The sequence below is a fragment of the Pezoporus wallicus genome, unplaced genomic scaffold (assembly GCF_028554395.1).
Source record: "Pezoporus wallicus isolate ANWC-B61680 ecotype Strahan unplaced genomic scaffold, APGP_CSIRO_Pwel_v1 contig_8517, whole genome shotgun sequence".
Taxonomy (NCBI): Eukaryota; Metazoa; Chordata; class Aves; order Psittaciformes; family Psittacidae; genus Pezoporus; species Pezoporus wallicus.
In genome coordinates this window covers 182,299-200,442 of record NW_026635263.1, presented here as the reverse complement: position 1 = coordinate 200,442, position 18,144 = coordinate 182,299, and the positions used below count along the sequence as shown (strand labels likewise).

General features: G+C 68.2%; 2 protein-coding genes across 4 annotated transcripts; one reads left to right on the top strand and one right to left on the bottom strand.

Annotated features, from left to right (window-relative positions):
• Positions 1 to 979: 979 nt before the first annotated feature.
• Positions 980 to 7,709, bottom strand: ANKRD13B (ankyrin repeat domain 13B). Of its 2 annotated transcripts, XM_057414848.1 has the most exons (15): positions 7,531 to 7,709; positions 4,296 to 4,431; positions 4,013 to 4,137; positions 3,868 to 3,913; positions 3,503 to 3,646; positions 3,218 to 3,407; positions 3,048 to 3,114; positions 2,876 to 2,957; positions 2,740 to 2,804; positions 2,537 to 2,667; positions 2,252 to 2,409; positions 2,020 to 2,172; positions 1,770 to 1,930; positions 1,502 to 1,582; positions 980 to 1,412 (listed from the first exon to the last, which is right to left on the bottom strand). In XM_057414848.1, exons 1-15 carry the CDS (start codon positions 7,639 to 7,641, stop codon positions 1,185 to 1,187), a joined length of 1,878 nt encoding a protein of 625 aa, XP_057270831.1. In that variant the 5' UTR covers positions 7,642 to 7,709; the 3' UTR covers positions 980 to 1,184. The 2 variants fall into 2 exon arrangements, with proteins under 2 accessions (XP_057270831.1, XP_057270824.1); XM_057414841.1 differs by having other exon boundaries at positions 980 to 1,582.
• A 2,067-nt stretch (positions 7,710 to 9,776) lies between these two features.
• On the top strand, positions 9,777 to 18,112 carry GIT1 (GIT ArfGAP 1). 2 transcript variants are annotated; one of them, XM_057414800.1, is made up of 22 exons: positions 9,777 to 9,925; positions 12,693 to 12,826; positions 12,909 to 13,021; positions 13,097 to 13,202; positions 13,279 to 13,365; positions 13,477 to 13,607; positions 13,687 to 13,781; positions 13,862 to 13,904; positions 14,102 to 14,128; positions 14,368 to 14,416; positions 14,513 to 14,585; positions 15,217 to 15,314; positions 15,410 to 15,521; positions 15,606 to 15,733; positions 15,806 to 15,958; positions 16,051 to 16,278; positions 16,369 to 16,422; positions 16,676 to 16,762; positions 16,864 to 16,937; positions 17,019 to 17,201; positions 17,290 to 17,353; positions 17,441 to 18,112. In XM_057414800.1, exons 1-22 carry the CDS (start codon positions 9,874 to 9,876, stop codon positions 17,651 to 17,653), a joined length of 2,304 nt encoding a protein of 767 aa, XP_057270783.1. In that variant the 5' UTR covers positions 9,777 to 9,873; the 3' UTR covers positions 17,654 to 18,112. The 2 variants fall into 2 exon arrangements, with proteins under 2 accessions (XP_057270783.1, XP_057270793.1); XM_057414810.1 differs by lacking the exon at positions 14,102 to 14,128.
• The last annotated feature ends 32 nt before the right edge of the window (positions 18,113 to 18,144 follow it).

Below are 18,144 nucleotides of genomic sequence, written 5' to 3'. Positions count from 1 at the left end.
AGCACAGGGAGCTGTTGGACCCCCCCCATGGTCAGGATGTGCTTGGGTACAGGTGCTACATCCCCCTCCATCACCCCCTTTGCTTCCCCCTGCCCCATCGCCCCCTCGGCGGCTGCTCCCACCCGGCTCTTTGCTCCTGGGTCCCCCTTTAATAAAGGGCTCAGCCACCCATGGCTGTGTGGCGGGTACCAGGGACATGGGGCTGCCATGCTGAAGGGGGGGGGTCCTGCCTGCACCCCCCTGCCCTGGGGCAGGCACAGAGAGGCCGAGAGAGACAAACATTAAAGAGCATTTATTGGTGTTGGCCGCGGTCGGAGCTGCTCGGGCTCCCCCGGCCCTGGCCCAGATGTTGCTTGTGGGGTGCATGGGGTGGATGGGGGGGCACCGGCTGTGAAAAGTCCCAGGGGAGCGAGCCCGGCCCCCCCTCCCGTTGCCCCCAGCCCCCCATGTGCAAAGGAGGAGCAGCCCGGGGCAGGGGGGGCCGGGGGTTAGCACCATTGACATAAGGTTTCCTTCGGGATCAGTGCCCGGGATGAGGGGGTGCAGCGCTGCCAAGGGGGGGGGGGGCATCCGAGCAGGGCAGGTGTGATGCAAGCAGGGGGTTAAGGGGGGTGACAGCGGGTGGCCTTTTACAGGCACCCCCTTGGCTGCCCCAGTGGACCCCCGCTCCGGGGTGGGGGTCCCCACACTGGCTGTGGGGTGCAATGGGGCTGAGCCCCTCCCATGGCAGGCAGAGCAGCTCCCGGGTAAGTGCACTTGGTAGCGCCTGGGCTGAGGGGGCTCGGGGGGGGCTGGGCAGAGCCCCCCCAGCTCTAGGGGACAGCCCGGGACCCCACACACCTGGCAGACCCCCATCTGGGGCAGGATGTGCCCCCCACCGCCTCCCTAGGGTGAGGGGCCGAGCAGCACCCCACAGTGCGGTTGGGGGTCCCAGGGGTGGGTACAGTCTGTAGGGTTGCCCCCCCCGGTCCCCGCCACCCATCCCCACCCCATCCTGCTGTGGGGTGCCCCCCCTTCACCCCACCTATAGGGATGATCTCCCCCACACCAAGGCCAAATCCTGCACCCCCCCCCTCCCCGCTTGCAGTGCTCGGGCTGCCTGCCCCCACCCCGCTCCCCCTCTGTGCCCCCACGCACGGCACCGCCCGCATCCCCATCCCCATAGGGATGGAGGGGGGGGGGGGTCAGTGGGGGTGCGGGGTCACTTCTCCGTCAGCGAGAGCTGCAGGATCCGCTGCAGATCCTCCTCCTCCTGGCGCGTCCGGCGCTCGGCCTCCTCCTGCTCCCGCGCCGACAGCGCCATGGCCAAGCGCAACTGCTCCGCGTAGCTGGGGAACAGGGGGCTGGGCCCCCGGCCCCCCCCCGGCGCTGGGGCAGCGGGGGGCCGGGGCGCTGCTGTGTGCTGGGGAGTCCTGGGGGGTCGGCAGGGTCTCAATGGGGGTCCCTGCGGAGCCAGCACCCGCTCCCCCGGGGGGGGGGGGGGGGGCTGGCTGGACCTTACCAACCTGTCTCCCCGGCGGCCCTCGTGGGACCTGGGGTGGGTGCCTGGCTTGCTGTTGGTTAGCGCCTCCCAAATGGTCACCTACGGGGGGGGGGGGTGTCAGAGGGTGGCACCCGTTTTGCCCTGAGCACCCCAAAATATAGCTCCATGGCATGGGTGCTGACCCATCACCTTGGGGCGCAGGGATGGGGCAAGGTGGGATGAACCTCCCGCAGCAGCATCAGGATGGGGTGGGCAATGGGAGGTGGGGGGGGGTGTCAGCACCCACCTGGTCGTACTCACTGCCTGCCTCCAGCAGGCTCTGCTGGATGGCGAACTGCAGCAGATCATCCTCATCCTCCCGCAGGGCGTCCTGGTGCGTCCCCACCACGCTGTACCCCCGCGGCACCTCGAACAGGGCCGGGTCCATCTCACACACGCGGCATGAGGCTACGGGAGACAGGCACCGAAAGGCTGGGTACCCCTCCGTGTCCCCCCTCCCTACCCCAGCACCCGTGTCCCCCCTTAACCCCACGTACTCAGGGAGCTGGAGCTGCTGACACTGGAAGAGTCGCTGCTGGGTGAAGGGGCCTCGCTGCTGGGGCTGTGCCGCAGGGAGCTGACGGGCTCGTCGCACCCATTGAGGTTCCCAAAGGTGATGCGGGCGTTGAGGATGTGGAAGATAGGGATTTCTGTGGGAAATGGGATAAGAAGCAGGCAGGGAATCCGGCTGCATCACCTGTACCCCTAAAGACCCCCCCCTCCTCGTACCGATCTTGACGGGGAAGCCGGGCGGGAGGCGCAGGGTGATGAAGTCCCGGAGCTTGGCGAAGAGCGCGTTGCTTATTGCCATGAGGTCAATGATGGGGGCAACCTGCTCGCAGAGGGACAGCGGGTGGTCCTCACACAGCCACAGCTTCGCCTTGAACCTGCCGGGGACAGGCGCCGGGCTGGGGACCCCCTGCCTGCCCCCCCATGGGGGGCTCTGCAGCGGGCAAGGAGATGGGGGGGGGGGGAAGGACAGGGGGGTCCCCACTCTGCTCCTTCCCCCCTCACTTCTGTGTCTTGGTGGTGAGCTCCATGGGCCGCCCCATGTCCCGGTTGCCCAGCTCGAAGTTGGGGTTGAAGTACTCCTCCGGGGTGATGGCGGTGGGGTTGGCGTGGCTCAGTGTCTGCGTGATCAGCGTCTATGGGACGGCCCAGGGGGGTGAGGGGGTGTCCAAGTGTGGGGACACCCCCCAGACCCATGGGACGCTCACCCCGTTGTTGGGCCCCACGTGCTGCTCGGCGATGCCCAGGAAGGACTGCAGAGGGGTCTTGCTGCCTGTGGGACATGAGGGGGTGAGGGCTAGAGCGGGCACGATGCTCTGCCCACCCAGCCCGTGCCGGTTCCACCTTTGCTCTTGCCCTTGTGCTGGTCCGAGAGGTGCTCGGTCCGTGTCCGCGTGATCAGCTCCACATTGGATGCGCCGTAGACCTGGATGAGGAGGGGGGAATGGCTGATGTGGATACCCCCCAACCCACAACCAGCCATATCCCTTCAGGCAGCTCAACCCCTGCCCCTCACCTTGGCCTCGTACCCATTCACCATTTCCGTCTTCTCACTCCTCCAGCCCAGAATGCCGGACTTGTTCCTTGGGGGACACAACAGTGAGCGATGGATGGTCTCGCTCATCCAGCCTCTGCGGGGCTGCGCATCCCTAGGGACGGATGGGCCCGGTGCTGCCCCCAGCCCACCTCTCGAAGGCGATGTTCTTGGTGTCGAGCTGCGTGGTGACGACGGGGGCCGTGAGCCGCCCCATCACCTGCTCCTCGGTGGGCTGCACAGCAGCCAGCAGCACCTCCTGGTCGTGGCCGGCCAGGGCCAGCGTCTCCGAGTACACCACCCGCCGGTCGTGGTCGATCTCCATCACCACCGCGCTGGTGTCTGCAGGGAGCAGGGTCAGGACAACCACGTCACCCGCGCTCCGCAGTGCTGCTCCCCATTGAGGGCACCGGGGGGGGATCCTGCTGCGGTCTCACCTTGCCCCCTAAAGACGAAGCTGCGGTTGCCCCGCTGCCAGGTCATATGGTCAAAGCCCAGCAGCGTCGTGTCCACCCGCAGGTTCTGGCCGCTCTTCCACACCTTGTAGGTGTCGCTGGGGCAGATCTTGGACACCAGCGGCACTGGGGAGAGACGGTGATAGCCCAGCCAGGGATGGGGCCAACCTGCACCCCGAGTGGGCTGACAGCACTGAGCTGGGGGGGGATGCATCTGGGGACAGGGGTCTGCAAGCTTGGAGTGCGTGGGGAGAGGGGGGACAGTGTCCACCATCCTGGGGATGGGGATGGTGTTGGGGCTGGGGGACTCCCGCTCTGACCCCAGCAACGCTCTACCCCGAGCTTACCCCAGCTGGTGAATTCCCACTTCATCTCCACATAGAAGTCCTGGGCCTGCCGAGAGCCCAATGGGGTCAGGAGGAACCTGTGGCCAGTATCCCCCTGCCCGCCATCCCACCCTACTATTCCCATGGGATGGAGGGATGGGGATACCTTGCGCAGCTTCTCCAGCAGGATGGGGATCCCAGCCAGGCGTTTGATGGCTCTCTGGTAGTCACGGTAGCGCAGGACCAACTGCACCAGCTCCAGGTCCCGCGTGCTCACAGCCTCCTGTAGGACTGCAGGGCACAGAAGGGCAGTTGCCCAGGGCTGTGGCACGGCAGAGGTGGCCACATGCATGCACCACCATGCGAGCTGTCCCTTGGGGAGCTCCACCATCAAGTGTGCCCATACCCATGCCCATGCCAGGGCAGGTTGATGGAGGACCAAGGCTCACCCGTCCAGCCGCTGCGGTTCTCCTTGCCCACGTCAGCACCATGCTTCAGCAGCACCCTGGCACACTCGAGGTGGCCCAGCGTGGTGGCCAGGTGCAGTGGGGTGCGTCCTCGGGGGTCCAGCTGCTCAATGTCAGTCTGCCAGGAGGGAACAGGCCTCAGGGACCATCCGGGGTGGCCAGACCTTGCCCTCCAATGCAGATGTGAAGCTCCCGCAAGCAGCCAGCATCCGATGGCATCTCAGCGAGCATCCTCTCAGCTCCCCCGGGAGATGCACCCCAAAAGGCTCTCCCTGCTCCTCAGACCCATGGGCAGAGTGCAGTGGTGCTGCCAGCCCCCAGCACAGCCCAGCACGGACAGGCCGGGCTCTACCCACCCATATGGGCATGGAGCAGGGGCATGGCATTGGGGCGCAGGGATGCCACCGGCGCGGCGCATGGGGCTCTGCACGGCTTGATGCAGCTGCAAGCTTGGGGAAAGCCCCCACCTCTGTGGTTTGGATGCAAGGGGGGGTGCTGCTGCCCAGTTGCCAGGCAGCACCCGCTGGCAGCCCCCCTCTGCCGAGGCCCGGAGCGTGGCTGCGGCGGGCGCACGTGTTCCCTTGCCTGAGCCGCAGGCGGCTGCGTGAGCGGAGCGACTGCTCCGAGGATCCCCGGCCCCGGGGAGCCGCACGCTGGGGCTGCCATTGTTTGTGCCAAGCCCAGAGCCGGGCACCCGGCCAGGCCTGAGGAATCCCTCGCGGGTGGGGGGGGGTGGTGGTGGTGATGGGCACCCCGAGAACCTGTGTGGGGTGCAGCATCGCACCCACACCCCAGGCTGGGGATACGGCGCAGGGGATGATGGAGCGGCAGCGGGGGACCAGCTTCTGCCCCCCAGTACCTTGTGCCTGGAGAGCGGTAGCTGCGTGCAGCCAGGGGAGAGGGCAGTGGGATGGACCCCGAATCAAGGCATGGGTTTTGGGGAGGACAAAGCTGGGCTGCAGGACCCAAAGGTGCCAAGTGGAACCAGGCACCCCAGAGGTGTCTGGGGCTGGGCAGGGTTGGGGTGTGGGCTCTCTAAAGCCAGGCTCCTGCCCGCAGCAAGTCCCTGCCTCGCTCTTGGGCACATCCTGCATTCCCTCTGCCCCAGGGAGTCCCCATCCCTGCTCAGGGACATCCCCACGCCCCTCACCCCCAGGGGCTCACCATGAAGGGGAACCCCCACCAGGCTGCCCACACCACTGGAGCAAAACAGCCCCCGGCTCTCCAGGAGCCAACGCGCTGCTCCACCGCTCTCCAGGCGACTGCCGCTGCTTAATTGCGCTAATGAAATGACTCTCATTAAAGCAATCGCCCCCCAGCTGGGGGACGGGTGCTGCAGGCTCAGTGGGGCTCCCCAGCTGCAGCCTTGCCCCAGTGCCAGGCGGGATCAGGGTCCCCGCTCCGGGGATGCGGCACAGGAGCCACCCCCGGGGGACACGGCATGACCCAGTTTTTACCAGCAAGAGCTCGGTCCTGGGCCTGGCGCTGGGACAGCTCCAGCTCAAGGGGCTGCAGCACAGACCTCGGAGCGCTGCCCCTCCTGGGGCTGTGGCACCCACCGGGGATGGGGACAGGGATGGCCCTGGGGTGGCAGCGGTGCAGCCCTGGCTGCTCCTCCCGCGCCAGCCAGGACGTGGCACAGAGCATCCCCTGTGCCGGGGTTGTCCCCAGGGTGGGGGACCCCAGCGTCTGCTCCCGGGTGGCATCAGGGGACACGGGCCAGCACGGGGAGGTGGTGCTGGGCGCTGCTGTCCCTTTGCAGCCCTGGGTCCCGGCCATGTGCGACAGGGCAGGCTGTGGTGTGGGATGTCCTGGTACAATGGGCTCTGTGTCACTGCCTGCCACCTCCTTGTGCTGCCTCTGCCAGGGGGACCCGCTGGCCCTCACTCCCCAGGTGGAGGCAAGCGTGGACAAGAGCTCATGGTGACAATTCAGGGGTGACCCACAGAGGGCCCTTATGGGGACATGAAGAGGAGCAATGCTGCCAGCTGCCCCAGCACTTCCCATCCCCAAACGCCTGCATGTGTACTGAGCCGTGTCCCTGGATGCCCTGGATAGGGATGGGGGGGTCAGCTTGGGCTCGCCCCAAACCCCCACCTGCCCTGGGGTCTGGCCTGCAGCACCCATGGGTGCACACAGAGCCGGCTTTGCTTTCACCCTGCAAATGGCAGCAGGGACCATGTCAGAGCCCCTCCAGAGCCAGGCGCAGGGTGTGTTGGAAACCCTCCCTGCATCCCCAGCATCTCCTGAGCCGCCGCCGCCGCCTGCACCCAGCTTTGATCTGCACCACACCGAGCTCCTGGGAAAAACGACCCCAAATCACCACGGGAATAAACGTGCCGGCGATGGGGCGATGCCGGCGCATCCATCCCGGCTGGCCCCCACAATGGAGGCGGGTGTGGCGGGAGCCATCGCCTGCATCCCGGCGGGAGCATCGTGGTACAGCAGCCCCCTGGTTTGTGCATCAGCGGGGTCCATCCGGCGCGGCCCTCAGCACCCTGGGGTGCCGGGAGCCCGGCCGAGGGAGCGGGGATGCTGGTCACAGCCTCACCACCAGCCTCCCTCCAGCGCCTGCGGTTTCCTGCGTCTTCGGGGTTGGGTTTTAATTACCTGAATTGCAACGCCACGGGGGAGAAGGGAGGCTGGGAACCCGCCTGGGGACGTGCTCCACCACCCGCCGGCTGGGGGCCTCCCGGGATGGGGGACACCGGGGGTCCCCCACGCTGAGAAGACCCCGACTGGCCGTTTGGGGTTGGGGTCTGCACCCCATAGCAGCATCAGGGCCCTGTGTCTCTCCCCACAGGGGGCTCAGCCTGAGGGTGGGGAGCTGGGGGGTAGCAGCGGGGCTGTGAGCACCCCAAGAAGTGGGGTGCAGGTCGGGGTGCAGGGTCCGCAGAGGCCTAGCAGCGGACACGTGGGAAGGGATGCTTGGGGCTGCATGCGCCGGGGGATGCAGGGGACCGGCGGGTGGTACCCACTGCTCCGCGCCGGCCCCGGGAGCAGCCGGCACAGTCCCGGGGTGCTGGGGGACACACGGCACCCCCAGAGCCCTGCCAGCCGCGCGAGGGACCCCATCATTATCAGCACCACCACCATCTCCATCCTCATCCCAGCCCCGAGCAGGAGCCCGGCTGCAGCCCGGCAGCATTGCATCAGCTGAACCGAGCAGAACCGGGCCGTGCCCGGGGGTACCCCCCTTACCCCCCCACTCCCCCACCTGCTTGGCGCTGAGCTCCCGGTCCAGGTCGCGGGCGCGGTTGTGCCAGACGAGGTAGTGCAGCGGGTACCTGCCCTCCGGCCCCTTCCTGCCTGAGCAAGACGCGAGCATCCTCCGTGCATGCTGGAGCGGCGCGGCGGGCGCGGCGCGGGGCGGAGCGGGGCGCGGGGGGGCGCGGGGCGGGGAGGAACCGGCACCTCCCGCACGGTGCTTCCCCCGCGCCCCCCCCCCCCCCCCCCGCACCGCCCGGCCTCATGGGACTTGTAGTCACCCTGCCCGGCATCGCCCCCTTCCTCATCCTCCTCTTTCTTCCTCGGCCCCAGCCCAAACCCCGCTTCGCGCAGCCCATCACCGCGGCCTCCGACCCTGCGGGGGTACGGGGGGGGGGGGATGGCTGCAAAGTGTCACCCGCTGACCCTCAGGGCCCCCCAACATCCTCTCTCCACGCTGATTTCCCCCCTCCCACTTCCCCCATGCTGGCCCTGGGCACATGGCAGGGCAGGGGTGAAGGCGGTGGCGAGGGGGGGGGAGGTCCGAGCTCCCCCCCCCAAGTGCCGGGCAGCGGCCGCCGGGGGCCCCCAGCCCGGTTTCCTTTTCCGCCTGCGTTTCTGCCGGGCGGGCGTCGTGTTTTCCGGCTGCTGGCCGAGAACAATGCGAGGCTGGGCCTCAGCCACTGCCTCAGCCTCCTGCCCGGCCCCCGACCCGCTGCCCCCCTCCCCGCCGTGGGGCTGAACCCCCTCGTTATTCCCCATTCAGCCACACTGAACGCGGTGGTGCTGGCGGTGGGGGTGGTCGCATCTCCCCTGCCCCGGTCCCCGCACAGCATCCCGCATGTCCCCGCTGTCCCATGACGTCATGGGCCATCCCCTCGGTGAGGTCACCCGTTGTACAGCCTGACCCACGGTGCTGGGGGGCAGGATCCGGCTCCGGTCCTTTGGATCTTGCATGGGGTGGGTGCAATGCAGGGGTCTGACCCCCACAGCTGCCTGCACAACGGGGCTTAAAGGATGCCGGGGGGGGGGGTAGACCATAAATGGGTCTATCCAGTACCCCCACCCTCCCCGAATTCCCTGATGAATCTACTGGCAATGCTGTGGCCCACCCTGCACATCCACATCCACAGCGCAGTGTCCTACCTGCACTGCTGGGGCAGGAAGGAACCCCGTGTCCTGCACCCCACAACCTGACTGTGCTTGCCTGCACTGCACCCCATAGTGCGCCTGGTGATGGGATGCACAGGAGTGGGGTGCACAGCGCCAGAGTGCCAGGATTAGGGGTGTCCAGGCTGGGGGTCGGTGCAAGACAAGTGCCAGAGCCGGTGCTGAGGGGGCTGAAGCAGGACATGGGACAACAGGGAGATGCCCAGAGCTCGGACTGGGGTGTGCAGGACCTGGGCTGGGAGCAGGACAAGGACCACAGGGGTGCCCCGGACCTGGAGCCGGTGGGCGAGATGAACAGGACCTGGGCTGGGACCACAACCGGGACAGTGCTTTGGGTTGAGAACGGGACCAGGAGGGCGCTGACCACGGAGGGGGGAGGCAGGACGAGGGGGTGTCCAGGAGCAGGCGGGGTGCTCAGGGCTGGAACCAGAACCGGGCTGGGAAGTGCCCAGGACCCGATCTGGGACACCGGGACCAGGACCGGGGTTGTGCCGGTGCTTGGGCGCCGGCGGCGCGGGTACGGGTAGGGGTGCGGTACGGGTAGGGGTGCGGGTAGGGGTGCGGGTAGGGGTGCGGGTACGGGTAGGGGTGCGGGTACGGGTAGGGGTGCGGGTACGGGTGCGGGTAGGGGTGCGGGTACGGGTGCGGGAAGGGGTGCGGGTACGGGGGCGGGAAGGGGTGCGGGTACGGGGGCGGGAAGGGGTGCGGGTACGGGTACGGGTCCGGTACGGGTACGGGTAGGGGTGCGGGTACGGGTCCGGGTCCGGTACGGGTACGGGTGCGGGAAGGGGTGCGGGTACGGGTGCGGGTAGGGGTGCGGGTACGGGTCCGGGTCCGGTACGGGTACGGGTAGGGGTGCGGCTGCGGGCGCAGGTGCCGGTGCGGGGCGGTCGCGGCGGCGCTGCCGGTGCGGGGCGGGGGCGGTGCGGCCCCTCCTCCGCCGGGGCCGGGCCTGCGCCGCTTCCTGCGGAGCCGCCGGGCGCAGGGAGCAGCCGGTAGCCCCCGGCGTGCCGCGGCCCCGGGCCCCCGCCGCCCCCCGCCCCAGCCCCGCCGCAAGGCTCTCCCCCCCCCCCTCCCTTCCCTCCCCTTCCCCCGTTCCTCCCCCCGGCGGGCCCGGGGGTGCCGCCGCCGCCGCCCCACGCTGGCGCAGAGGCCCGGGCCCGGGCCCGCCTCGCCGCTGAGGATGTCCCGGAAGGCGCCGCGGGCGGAGGTGTGCGCAGACTGCAGCGCACCAGGTAAGGACCGGCCCCCGCGGCACCCCCCGGTGCGCCCCATCCGCCGCCAGACCCCCCCCCCGAAGAGCCTGCCTCGCACTGCCCGGTACGGCCCCCCTGCACCCCGCCGTGCCCCGGGTACCCTCTCTGCATCCCCCGGGATGCGCCCGCGGAGCCCTTCTTGCATCTCCTTCTGCTCCCCAGTGTGAGGCCCCTGCGTGCCCCCAGGACCCCCCCACGGTCACCCCAATGCACCCTGCAGTGCAAACCCCAGGGACCCCCCTGCATCCTGCTTTGCCACCCAGGAACCCTCTGATGCAACGCTTTAGTGCACCCCCTTTTGCCTCCTCCAGGAATCTCGCGGTACACCCCAAACGTGACCCCGATTCCCCCCTGAGCACCCAGTGTGCCCCCACTGCACCCACCACCCCCATGCACCACCCGCAGCCTTTGCACCCTCAGCACGGGGGCTGCTGGCGCAGGCTGGGGATGTGCCAGTGGGTGCCAGCAGCACCGAGGACGCTGCAAATGGTGGGATGGAGAGGGAGGGATACCCCACAGCACCCCACAGCCAGCACCCACACCGGCTGGATCCGTTCTTGGCGGTGGCGGCCGCGCTGCAAGCCGGAGCCTGAGCCTGGGCAAGACGATTCGCATCCCCGATGGTGCCAGTGCCCACAGCCCCCACATCAGGCACCAGCCCATGGGTGCTGCAGTGGGGCTGGACCCCGTAAACCCTGCCCACAGTGGGGCCGGACCCCCCAAACCCTGCCCATGGCCACCACGGGTGTCCCCATGGCAATGAATGAACGGGGCCGGGAGCGGAGGCTCTCGCTTCGAGCCGGCCCCGGAAAGCTGCCCGCGGGCCAAGGCTGTGCCGAAATTATTCCGGCCACGTGCCAATGGCCGGATCCTGCCAGGAAAAGCCGGCGGCACGCGTGGGTACGGGGCTGCCCTGCCTCCGGCACGTCCCCCATGCGGGGGGCACAGGGGTGCCTGGGGCGGTGCCAGAGCGGGGCCGGGGGGGGGGAATGGAAACCCGTTTCTTTCCAATCTCTTATCGCCTGGCAGCCATGTGAGGAAATGAGTTATAAAGTCCAGAGGCCGCTTCCTACCGCGCCGGGGATGTGCTGCCCGGCCCTGTGTGATGGGCTGGCTGTGGGGTGTCCTCATCCCTGTGCCCAGGCTCCCTTGGCTGAATCCCGGCCAGCCGCAGGCCCCTGCTCACCATCGCTGGGCTGAGTGCTGGGGGTCCCGGGGCAGGGATGGAGGTGCCGCTGTTCCCTGAAGCTCCATGATCCTCCCAGGATTTGGGGTGCCCCAGTGCCAGCGCTCCCCGAGCTGCTGCAGTCCCACCCGCATCCCACCGCACCCCGTCCGCCCCTGCGGTGCTTGGGGTGCTGCCCCGGGGTACCCGAGATCAGCGGGGTCGGCTCCCCCCGCTCGGAGCGTCCTGTTCCCGTGGGCAGCGGGCGCCAAGGCGCAGATGCTGCCGCGCCGGCTGCCAAGGCGCTGCCATCTGTGTGCACAGGGCTGCCAGGCTCCCCCCCAGACACCCCACCTCGGCCCCAGGGCACTGCAGCACTGCGTGACCCCAAACCGCGTCCACAGGGGATGAGGAGGGGGGATTTGCGACCCCATTGTTTCTGGTCAGTGCTGCCACCCCCCTGCTCCTCACCCCCTGAGGCACCAGCTCTGCGTTTCCCTGGTGGCAGGGAGTGGGTTTGGTGTGCCTGTTGGTGCCCACCCCACCATGGAAATGGGGTGACCCCCACACACCCCAGCTCAAGGGCACCCTTCCAGGCTGACGCCCCCATCCCTGAGGCGTCCCGGCACCCCAACAGTGGTCCATCGCATTGAGAACAGGGGCTTGGGGCTCCCCCCATCTGTGTGGAGGTGTTTGTGTAGGCCCCACAGAAACAAGGGGTGCTGGGGCTGGCAGAGGCTGCTGGGGTTCCCTGCAGCACCCAGGGACAGTTCAGCATCATCCATGGGAAGGGGCTGTGATGCAGCTGAGGGTCCCGAAATCCTGCCCTCAGTGATGTTGGGTGCAGTTACAGCCCCACACCCCCCCCCAAGGGGCTGGATCTCCCCCCGGCCCAGCCCCAGGACTCGTTTTTGGGGTGCGTGCGTGGGGAGCTGCCGCGAGCGGGGCCCCCGTGGGTGCCAGGGCTGGTGCCAGCGTGGGGCCGGCGCGGCGGCTCAAACAGCCCTTTGTTCCCAGCGGGACACAAAGGGCTCCAGTCTGGCCGGGCCGGGGACAACGGTTGGGAATGGAGGGGGGGGGCTGGCAGTGGTGGGGGGACATGGCACCTGCCCCCAAAGGCTGGGTGCCCTGTGGGGCTGGTTTGGGGTGGTGGGGCTGCAGAGCTGGTGACCACCATGGGCGGGAGCCCATGGGCTGGGGGTGCCCCTCATTGAGGGGCATATTCCCCCCTATCCAGGGCTCCCCCAAATGCCCAGTTGGGGACCGAGGGGGTGCACAGCCTCACTGGGTGCTGCCGTGACTCAGGGTGCCACTGCTTGGGGTGCTCTGCCGTGGAGCTGGCATCATCCCTGCCACCAGCTGCCCTCATGGTGGGGGAGGCCAAATCCTGCCCCCCCTTTGGCGGGTGCTGGTTGCTATGGGAAACCTGTGGGTTTCCCCTGGTGATGGGCTGAGCCCCTCTCTGTCACCAGGGAAACCGTCACTATGGCAACGCATCCCCCCCAGCAGCAGTGGGGTGGATGGGGAGGGGGCCGCATGGGGAGGGGACCCCCGGTGACACCCCCTTGTTCCACCCCGCAGACCCAGGCTGGGCGTCCATCAACCGTGGGGTGCTCATCTGCGACGAGTGCTGCAGCGTGCACCGCAGCCTGGGCCGCCACATCTCCATCGTCAAGCACCTCCGACACAGCCCCTGGCCCGCCACCCTGCTCCAGGTGGGTGCTGACACCGTGGGGACATGGGGGGGGTCATACAGGGACCCCCCCATGCCCACTGTGTCCTGCCTGTCCCCTGCAGATGGTGCACACCTTGGCGAGCAACGGGGCCAACTCCATCTGGGAGCACTCGCTGCTGGATCCAGCCCAGGTTCAGAGCGGTCGCCGGAAGGCAAACCCCCAGGACAAAGTGCAGTAAGTGCCCCCCATGCCATGGGGTGTGGGTCAATGCCGGCCAGGCACCCACCTTCACCCCACAACCTGTTCCAGCCCCACCAAGTCAGAGTTCATCCGCGCCAAGTACCAGATGCTGGCCTTTGTCCACAAGCTGCCGTGCCGGGATGACGATGGTGTCACTGCCAAGGACCTCAGCAAGGTGGGGTGTGGGTGCAGGGCCCCCTCTTGGTGCTGGGGACAGATTTCCCCCCCCTTACCCCTTCTCTCCTCCGCAGCAATTGCACTCGAGCGTGCGGACGGGCAACCTGGAGACGTGCCTGCGCCTGCTGTCGCTGGGCGCACAGGCCAACTTCTTCCACCCGGTGAGCACTGGTGGGGCTGGGGGTGTCTGGGGATGGGGATGGGATTTGGGGGGGGGTCCAGAGCTGCATCCCATGGGCAGGATGTGGGGCTGATGCTGCCCGTGCCTGCAGGAGAAAGGCACCACGCCACTGCACGTGGCGGCCAAGGCCGGCCAGATCCTGCAGGCAGAGCTGCTGGTGGTCTATGGCGCCGACCCCGGGGCACCCGATGTGAACGGCCGGACCCCCATTGACTATGCCAGGTGAGGGTGGGGAATGGGGGAGTACCCTCTGCCTGCACCCCCATAGGGTGTGCATCACCCCATGCCCATCCTCTCACAGGCAGGCAGCCCAGCACGAGCTGGCGGAGCGGCTGGTGGAGTGCCAGTACGAGCTGACCGACCGGCTGGCCTTCTACCTCTGCGGCAGGAAGCCGGGTGAGCACGGGGGTCCCGGGGGTGGCTAACCCGGGGGGGGGGGGCACAGGGCCCTGCTCACCCCCCCTCTCTTTGCTCAGACCACAAGAACGGGCACTACATCATCCCGCAGATGGCCGATAGGTGAGTGCCCCGTGCCCGCAGCCCCGCTGCCCTGTCCCATGGTCCCCTCGGCATCCCCGCTGGGCCGAAGCGGGGGACCGCGGTCACCTCCCGGTGACTGGCTCTGGAGCATCCTTTGGGGGGTACATGGGGGGGTCCGCGTGTTTAACATCCGCCTTTATCCTGTTCTTCCCTCCGCTGCCTTCTCCGGAGCGCAGGGTGCGCCCAAAGTGCATGGCACAGAGGTATTGTCTGCTTGGCTCCGGGGGTCCCCCCAATGCCACTGGCATGGGTCCCCCCTGCCCAGCCTGGAGGGCACCCGGGGGGGGGGGGTCCTGCTCGCCCTTTGCCACCTCATCCCCGTGTGCCTGCTCGCCAGCCCTGGGGGGGGTCCTGGTCCTAGTGGGGTGCAGCCGGGGACTGTTTTAGTGGGGACAGAACAGGGATAACCCCAGTGTCTTCCCCCTTCTTCGCACACCCCCAGCCTGGACCTCTCTGAGCTGGCCAAGGCAGCCAAGAAGAAGCTGCAAGCGGTGAGTTGGAACCAGGGCAGGGCTTTGGGGGCGGGGGGGGGGGTCCCATCCGCTCCCCCCTATCCCGCTTGACGCCATTCCCTGTTCCCGCTGCAGCTCAGCAACCGCCTGTTCGAGGAGCTGGCCATGGATGTGTATGATGAGGTGGACCGGCGGGAGAACGACGCGGGTGAGCCGGGGCGGGGGGAGCACAGGGAGCACCCCCCCAGGGCTGGGGCGGGCGTCCCGGCACGGGGAGGAGCAGGCGGTGGGGCCAGGGCTGAGCCCAGCGCTCCCCCCACCCCGATCCGGATGCGTCCGCAGGGACCGCAGGCCCCTCCTTCCTCATTCCTCTGGCCGGGGAGGGTTTCTCGGTGCGAGGGGCCGCTGCTGGGTGCCAGGGCTTGGGGTGCTGCTGGAGGTGGGTGCCGGGACCCCCCCGGGGATGGGGGCACAGCCTGGAGGGTGCCCTTGAGCTGGGGGGGGGAGTGGTGGGGTGGGGGTCACCCCATTTCTCTGGTGGGTGGGCACCCATAAGGGTGCCAAACCGACTCCCTGACACATGGGGAGTGCAGAGCAGGTGCCCCAAAGGGTGAGGAGTGGAGGGGGTGGCACTGGAGGGGTCCCCAGCCCTGGGGGGAGGCCGGGGAAGGCGATTCCCGTCATCCCGGCCGGGCTCCGCTCCCAGCCCAAGCCTGGCCCTGCGCCCGCGCCTGCGTCCTGCCGGCCCCGCTGCTGGCCCCAGGCTGCAGCTTGCTCCGGAGGGGGGGTCCAGTCCTCGTAGCCCCCCCCGGGGGTCTGAGCCCGCTGCCTGCCCGCAGTGTGGCTGACGACACAGAACCACAGCACGCTGGTGACGGAGCGCAGCGCCGTGCCCTTCCTGCCCGTCAACCCCGAGTACTCGGCCACACGCAACCAGGTGAGCCCCGTCCAAAGCCCTGTGCCCCCCAACCCCTTTGCACCCCGAGCCTTGCTCACTCCCTTCTCCCCCCGTCCCATCCCGTCCCCTCCCAGGGCCGTCAGAAGCTGGCCAGGTTCAACGCCAGGGAATTCGCCACTTTGCTCATTGACATCCTCGGGGAAGCCAAGCGCCGGCAGCAAGGGAAGAGTCTGCTGAGTCCCACAGGTGAGGGATGGGGGCAGCGATGGGGGCAGCTGAGCATCTCCCCTCTGTCCTGTGCTCAGCACCCCCTTTGCCCCCCCGCCCCAGACGCCCTCGACTACTCGCTGCGCAGCCAGAGTGACCAGGACGACCAGCACGACTACGACAGCGTCGCCTCCGACGAGGATACGGACCAGGAACTGCTGCGCAACGCGTCCCGCAACAACCGTGCCCGGGTGAGCCTGGATCCCCATCCCGGACCACAGCCCTGGCGCTGGGATTCTGTTACTGAGCCTGTGTCCCCATAGAGCATGGATTCCTCCGACCTCTCGGACGGCCCCATCACGCTGCAGGAGTACCTGGAGGTGAAGAAGGCTCTGGCTGCCTCTGAGGCCAAGGTGCAGCAGCTGATGAAGGTGAACAACAGCCTGAGCGATGAGCTGCGGCGGCTGCAGCGCGAGGTGGGCGCAGGACCAGCGGGGACCCTTCCTTTGTCATACCTCATCCTTGCTATGGCCCCCTCCTCGCTGACGCCTCCCGTCCTTGGCTGCAGATCCACAAGCTGCAGGCAGAGAACACGCAGATCCGGCAGCAGACTGGGCCCACGCACCCAACCCCGGCTCCCAGCGAGCGGCCGGAGCACGGGCACCCCCCGGGCACGGCCCCCCCGCTCCGCCGGGACCGCCAGGCCTTCTCCATGTACGAGCCGGGCTCGGCGCTGAAGCCTTTTGGGCAGCCGGTGGAGGAGCTGGTGACCCGGCTGCAGCCCTTTGGTGCTGGGGTGAGTGTGCTGGGATGGGAAGGGGGGCGGTGTGTGTTTGGGGCGCTGGGTCCCATCGCCATGGGGCTGTAACATTCCATGTGTCAGCAGGAGGTGGAGGACGAGGCTCTGTACTCCATGCACATCCCAGCCAGTGTGTACCGGGTAAGGGGGCCGCGGTGGGGATGGCTCCTGCGTGGGCTGTGGTGGCTGTGTCTATCCTGGGATGTGGGCTCTCGGGTGTCGGTTCCCCTAGGTCAGGCTGGGGACGTCCCCAAGGAACAGCAGCCATGGCATGTTCCTGCATGCAGGGAGCGGTGTCCCCTGTGCTCATCCTCCCCTGCACGTCACCGGGGTTGGCTCCAGCCCCCTCTGCACCGTGTTTAGGCCTGGTTTATCCTTTTTTATCCCCCTCCAGATGCGGAAAGGTCCGTCTGCCTCCTCGGTGCCCTTTCCCCCATCCTCCCCACTGCTCTCCTGCCCACCTGACGGTGCCCGGCACATGGTGACGTACTGGGAGAGGGGAAGCTCTTGGGGTGGGGAGACCCCAATCCCTGCGCTGGGATGGGGCTGGGCAGGGCTTGACGCTGCTCCTGTCCCCTGCAGAGCAAGCTGGACCGGCACGGCAGCGGCACCGACAGCGACTACGACAACACGCAGGCGGGTGAGGTCCTGATCAGGTGCGTTCCGAGGCCGGGGCACGCATGGCCACAGGGCCACGGGGCTGGCACTGACCCGGCTGCGTTGGTCGATCCCTGCAGCATGGAGGGGAAGCGGTTTGTGGAGCTGAGCAAGGACGAGGACTTCCCGCATGAGCTGGACCCGCTGGACGGGGAGCTGGACCCGGGGCTGCCCAGCACGGAGGACGTGATCCTCAAAACCGAGCAGGTCACCAAGAACATCCAGGAGCTGCTGCGGGCGGCGCAGGAGTCCAAGCACGACAGGTAGGGCTGGGGCACGGCCTCGGGGCTGCGTTCGCAGGGGTGGCAGTTCCTTATTCCCCCCGTGCTCACCCTTTCTCCTTGCTCCCAGCTTCATGCCCTGCTCGGAGAAGATCCACTCGGCTGTGACGGAGATGGCATCGCTGTTCCCCAAGGTGGGAAGGGGTTTGGTTGGGGGGGTTCCCCACAAGGCACCGGTTCCCCCTGGTGCGGATCCTGATGCTTCCTGTGCTCCTTTACAGAAGCCAGCACTGGAGACGGTGCGGAGCTCGCTGCGGCTGCTCAACGCCAGCGCCTACCGCCTGCAGAGCGAGTGCCGCAAGACCGTGCCCCCCGAGCCTGGCGCCGCCGTGGACTACCAGCTCCTGACGCAGCAGGTCATCCAGTGTGCCTACGACATCGCCAAGGCCGCCAAGCAGCTGGTCACCATCACCACCCGCGAGAAGAAGCAGTGAGCACCGGCCCGAGCCCCCCTTCCACTCTCTTCTTGTCTCTCCTTCCCCTCTGGCACCTGGGGTGAGCGCGGCTGCACGTGGCCTTTTGCCCATGGGGAGCCAGGGTGTGGGGTGAGCTCCCCCTCTGTGCCCCCCCACCCCCCCATGCCACTGAGGTGCTGGGGGTGGGTGCCCACATCCCCCCTGTACAGCCCCTGGCCGCACCTAACTTATCCTGTACATAGCCTGTGTCCATGGCGGCGGTGGCCATGTACCCCCCAACCCCTCCCCAGAGAGCCCCTCGCTGGGCGGCCGGTACCCCCGGGGCCACCCGCAGCGTTAACACTGGACCGGGGCACCCATGGGGACCCCATCCCTGGGTGTCCTGCCCCCCTTTTTTCCCCGCTGGGGCCACGCTCCCTACTGTAAGATGTGTCCTTGTACATTTGTATCAATAAAGGTGTGAGCATTGCACGGGCACCCGGCTCCTGCGGCGATGGGGGGGGGTTATG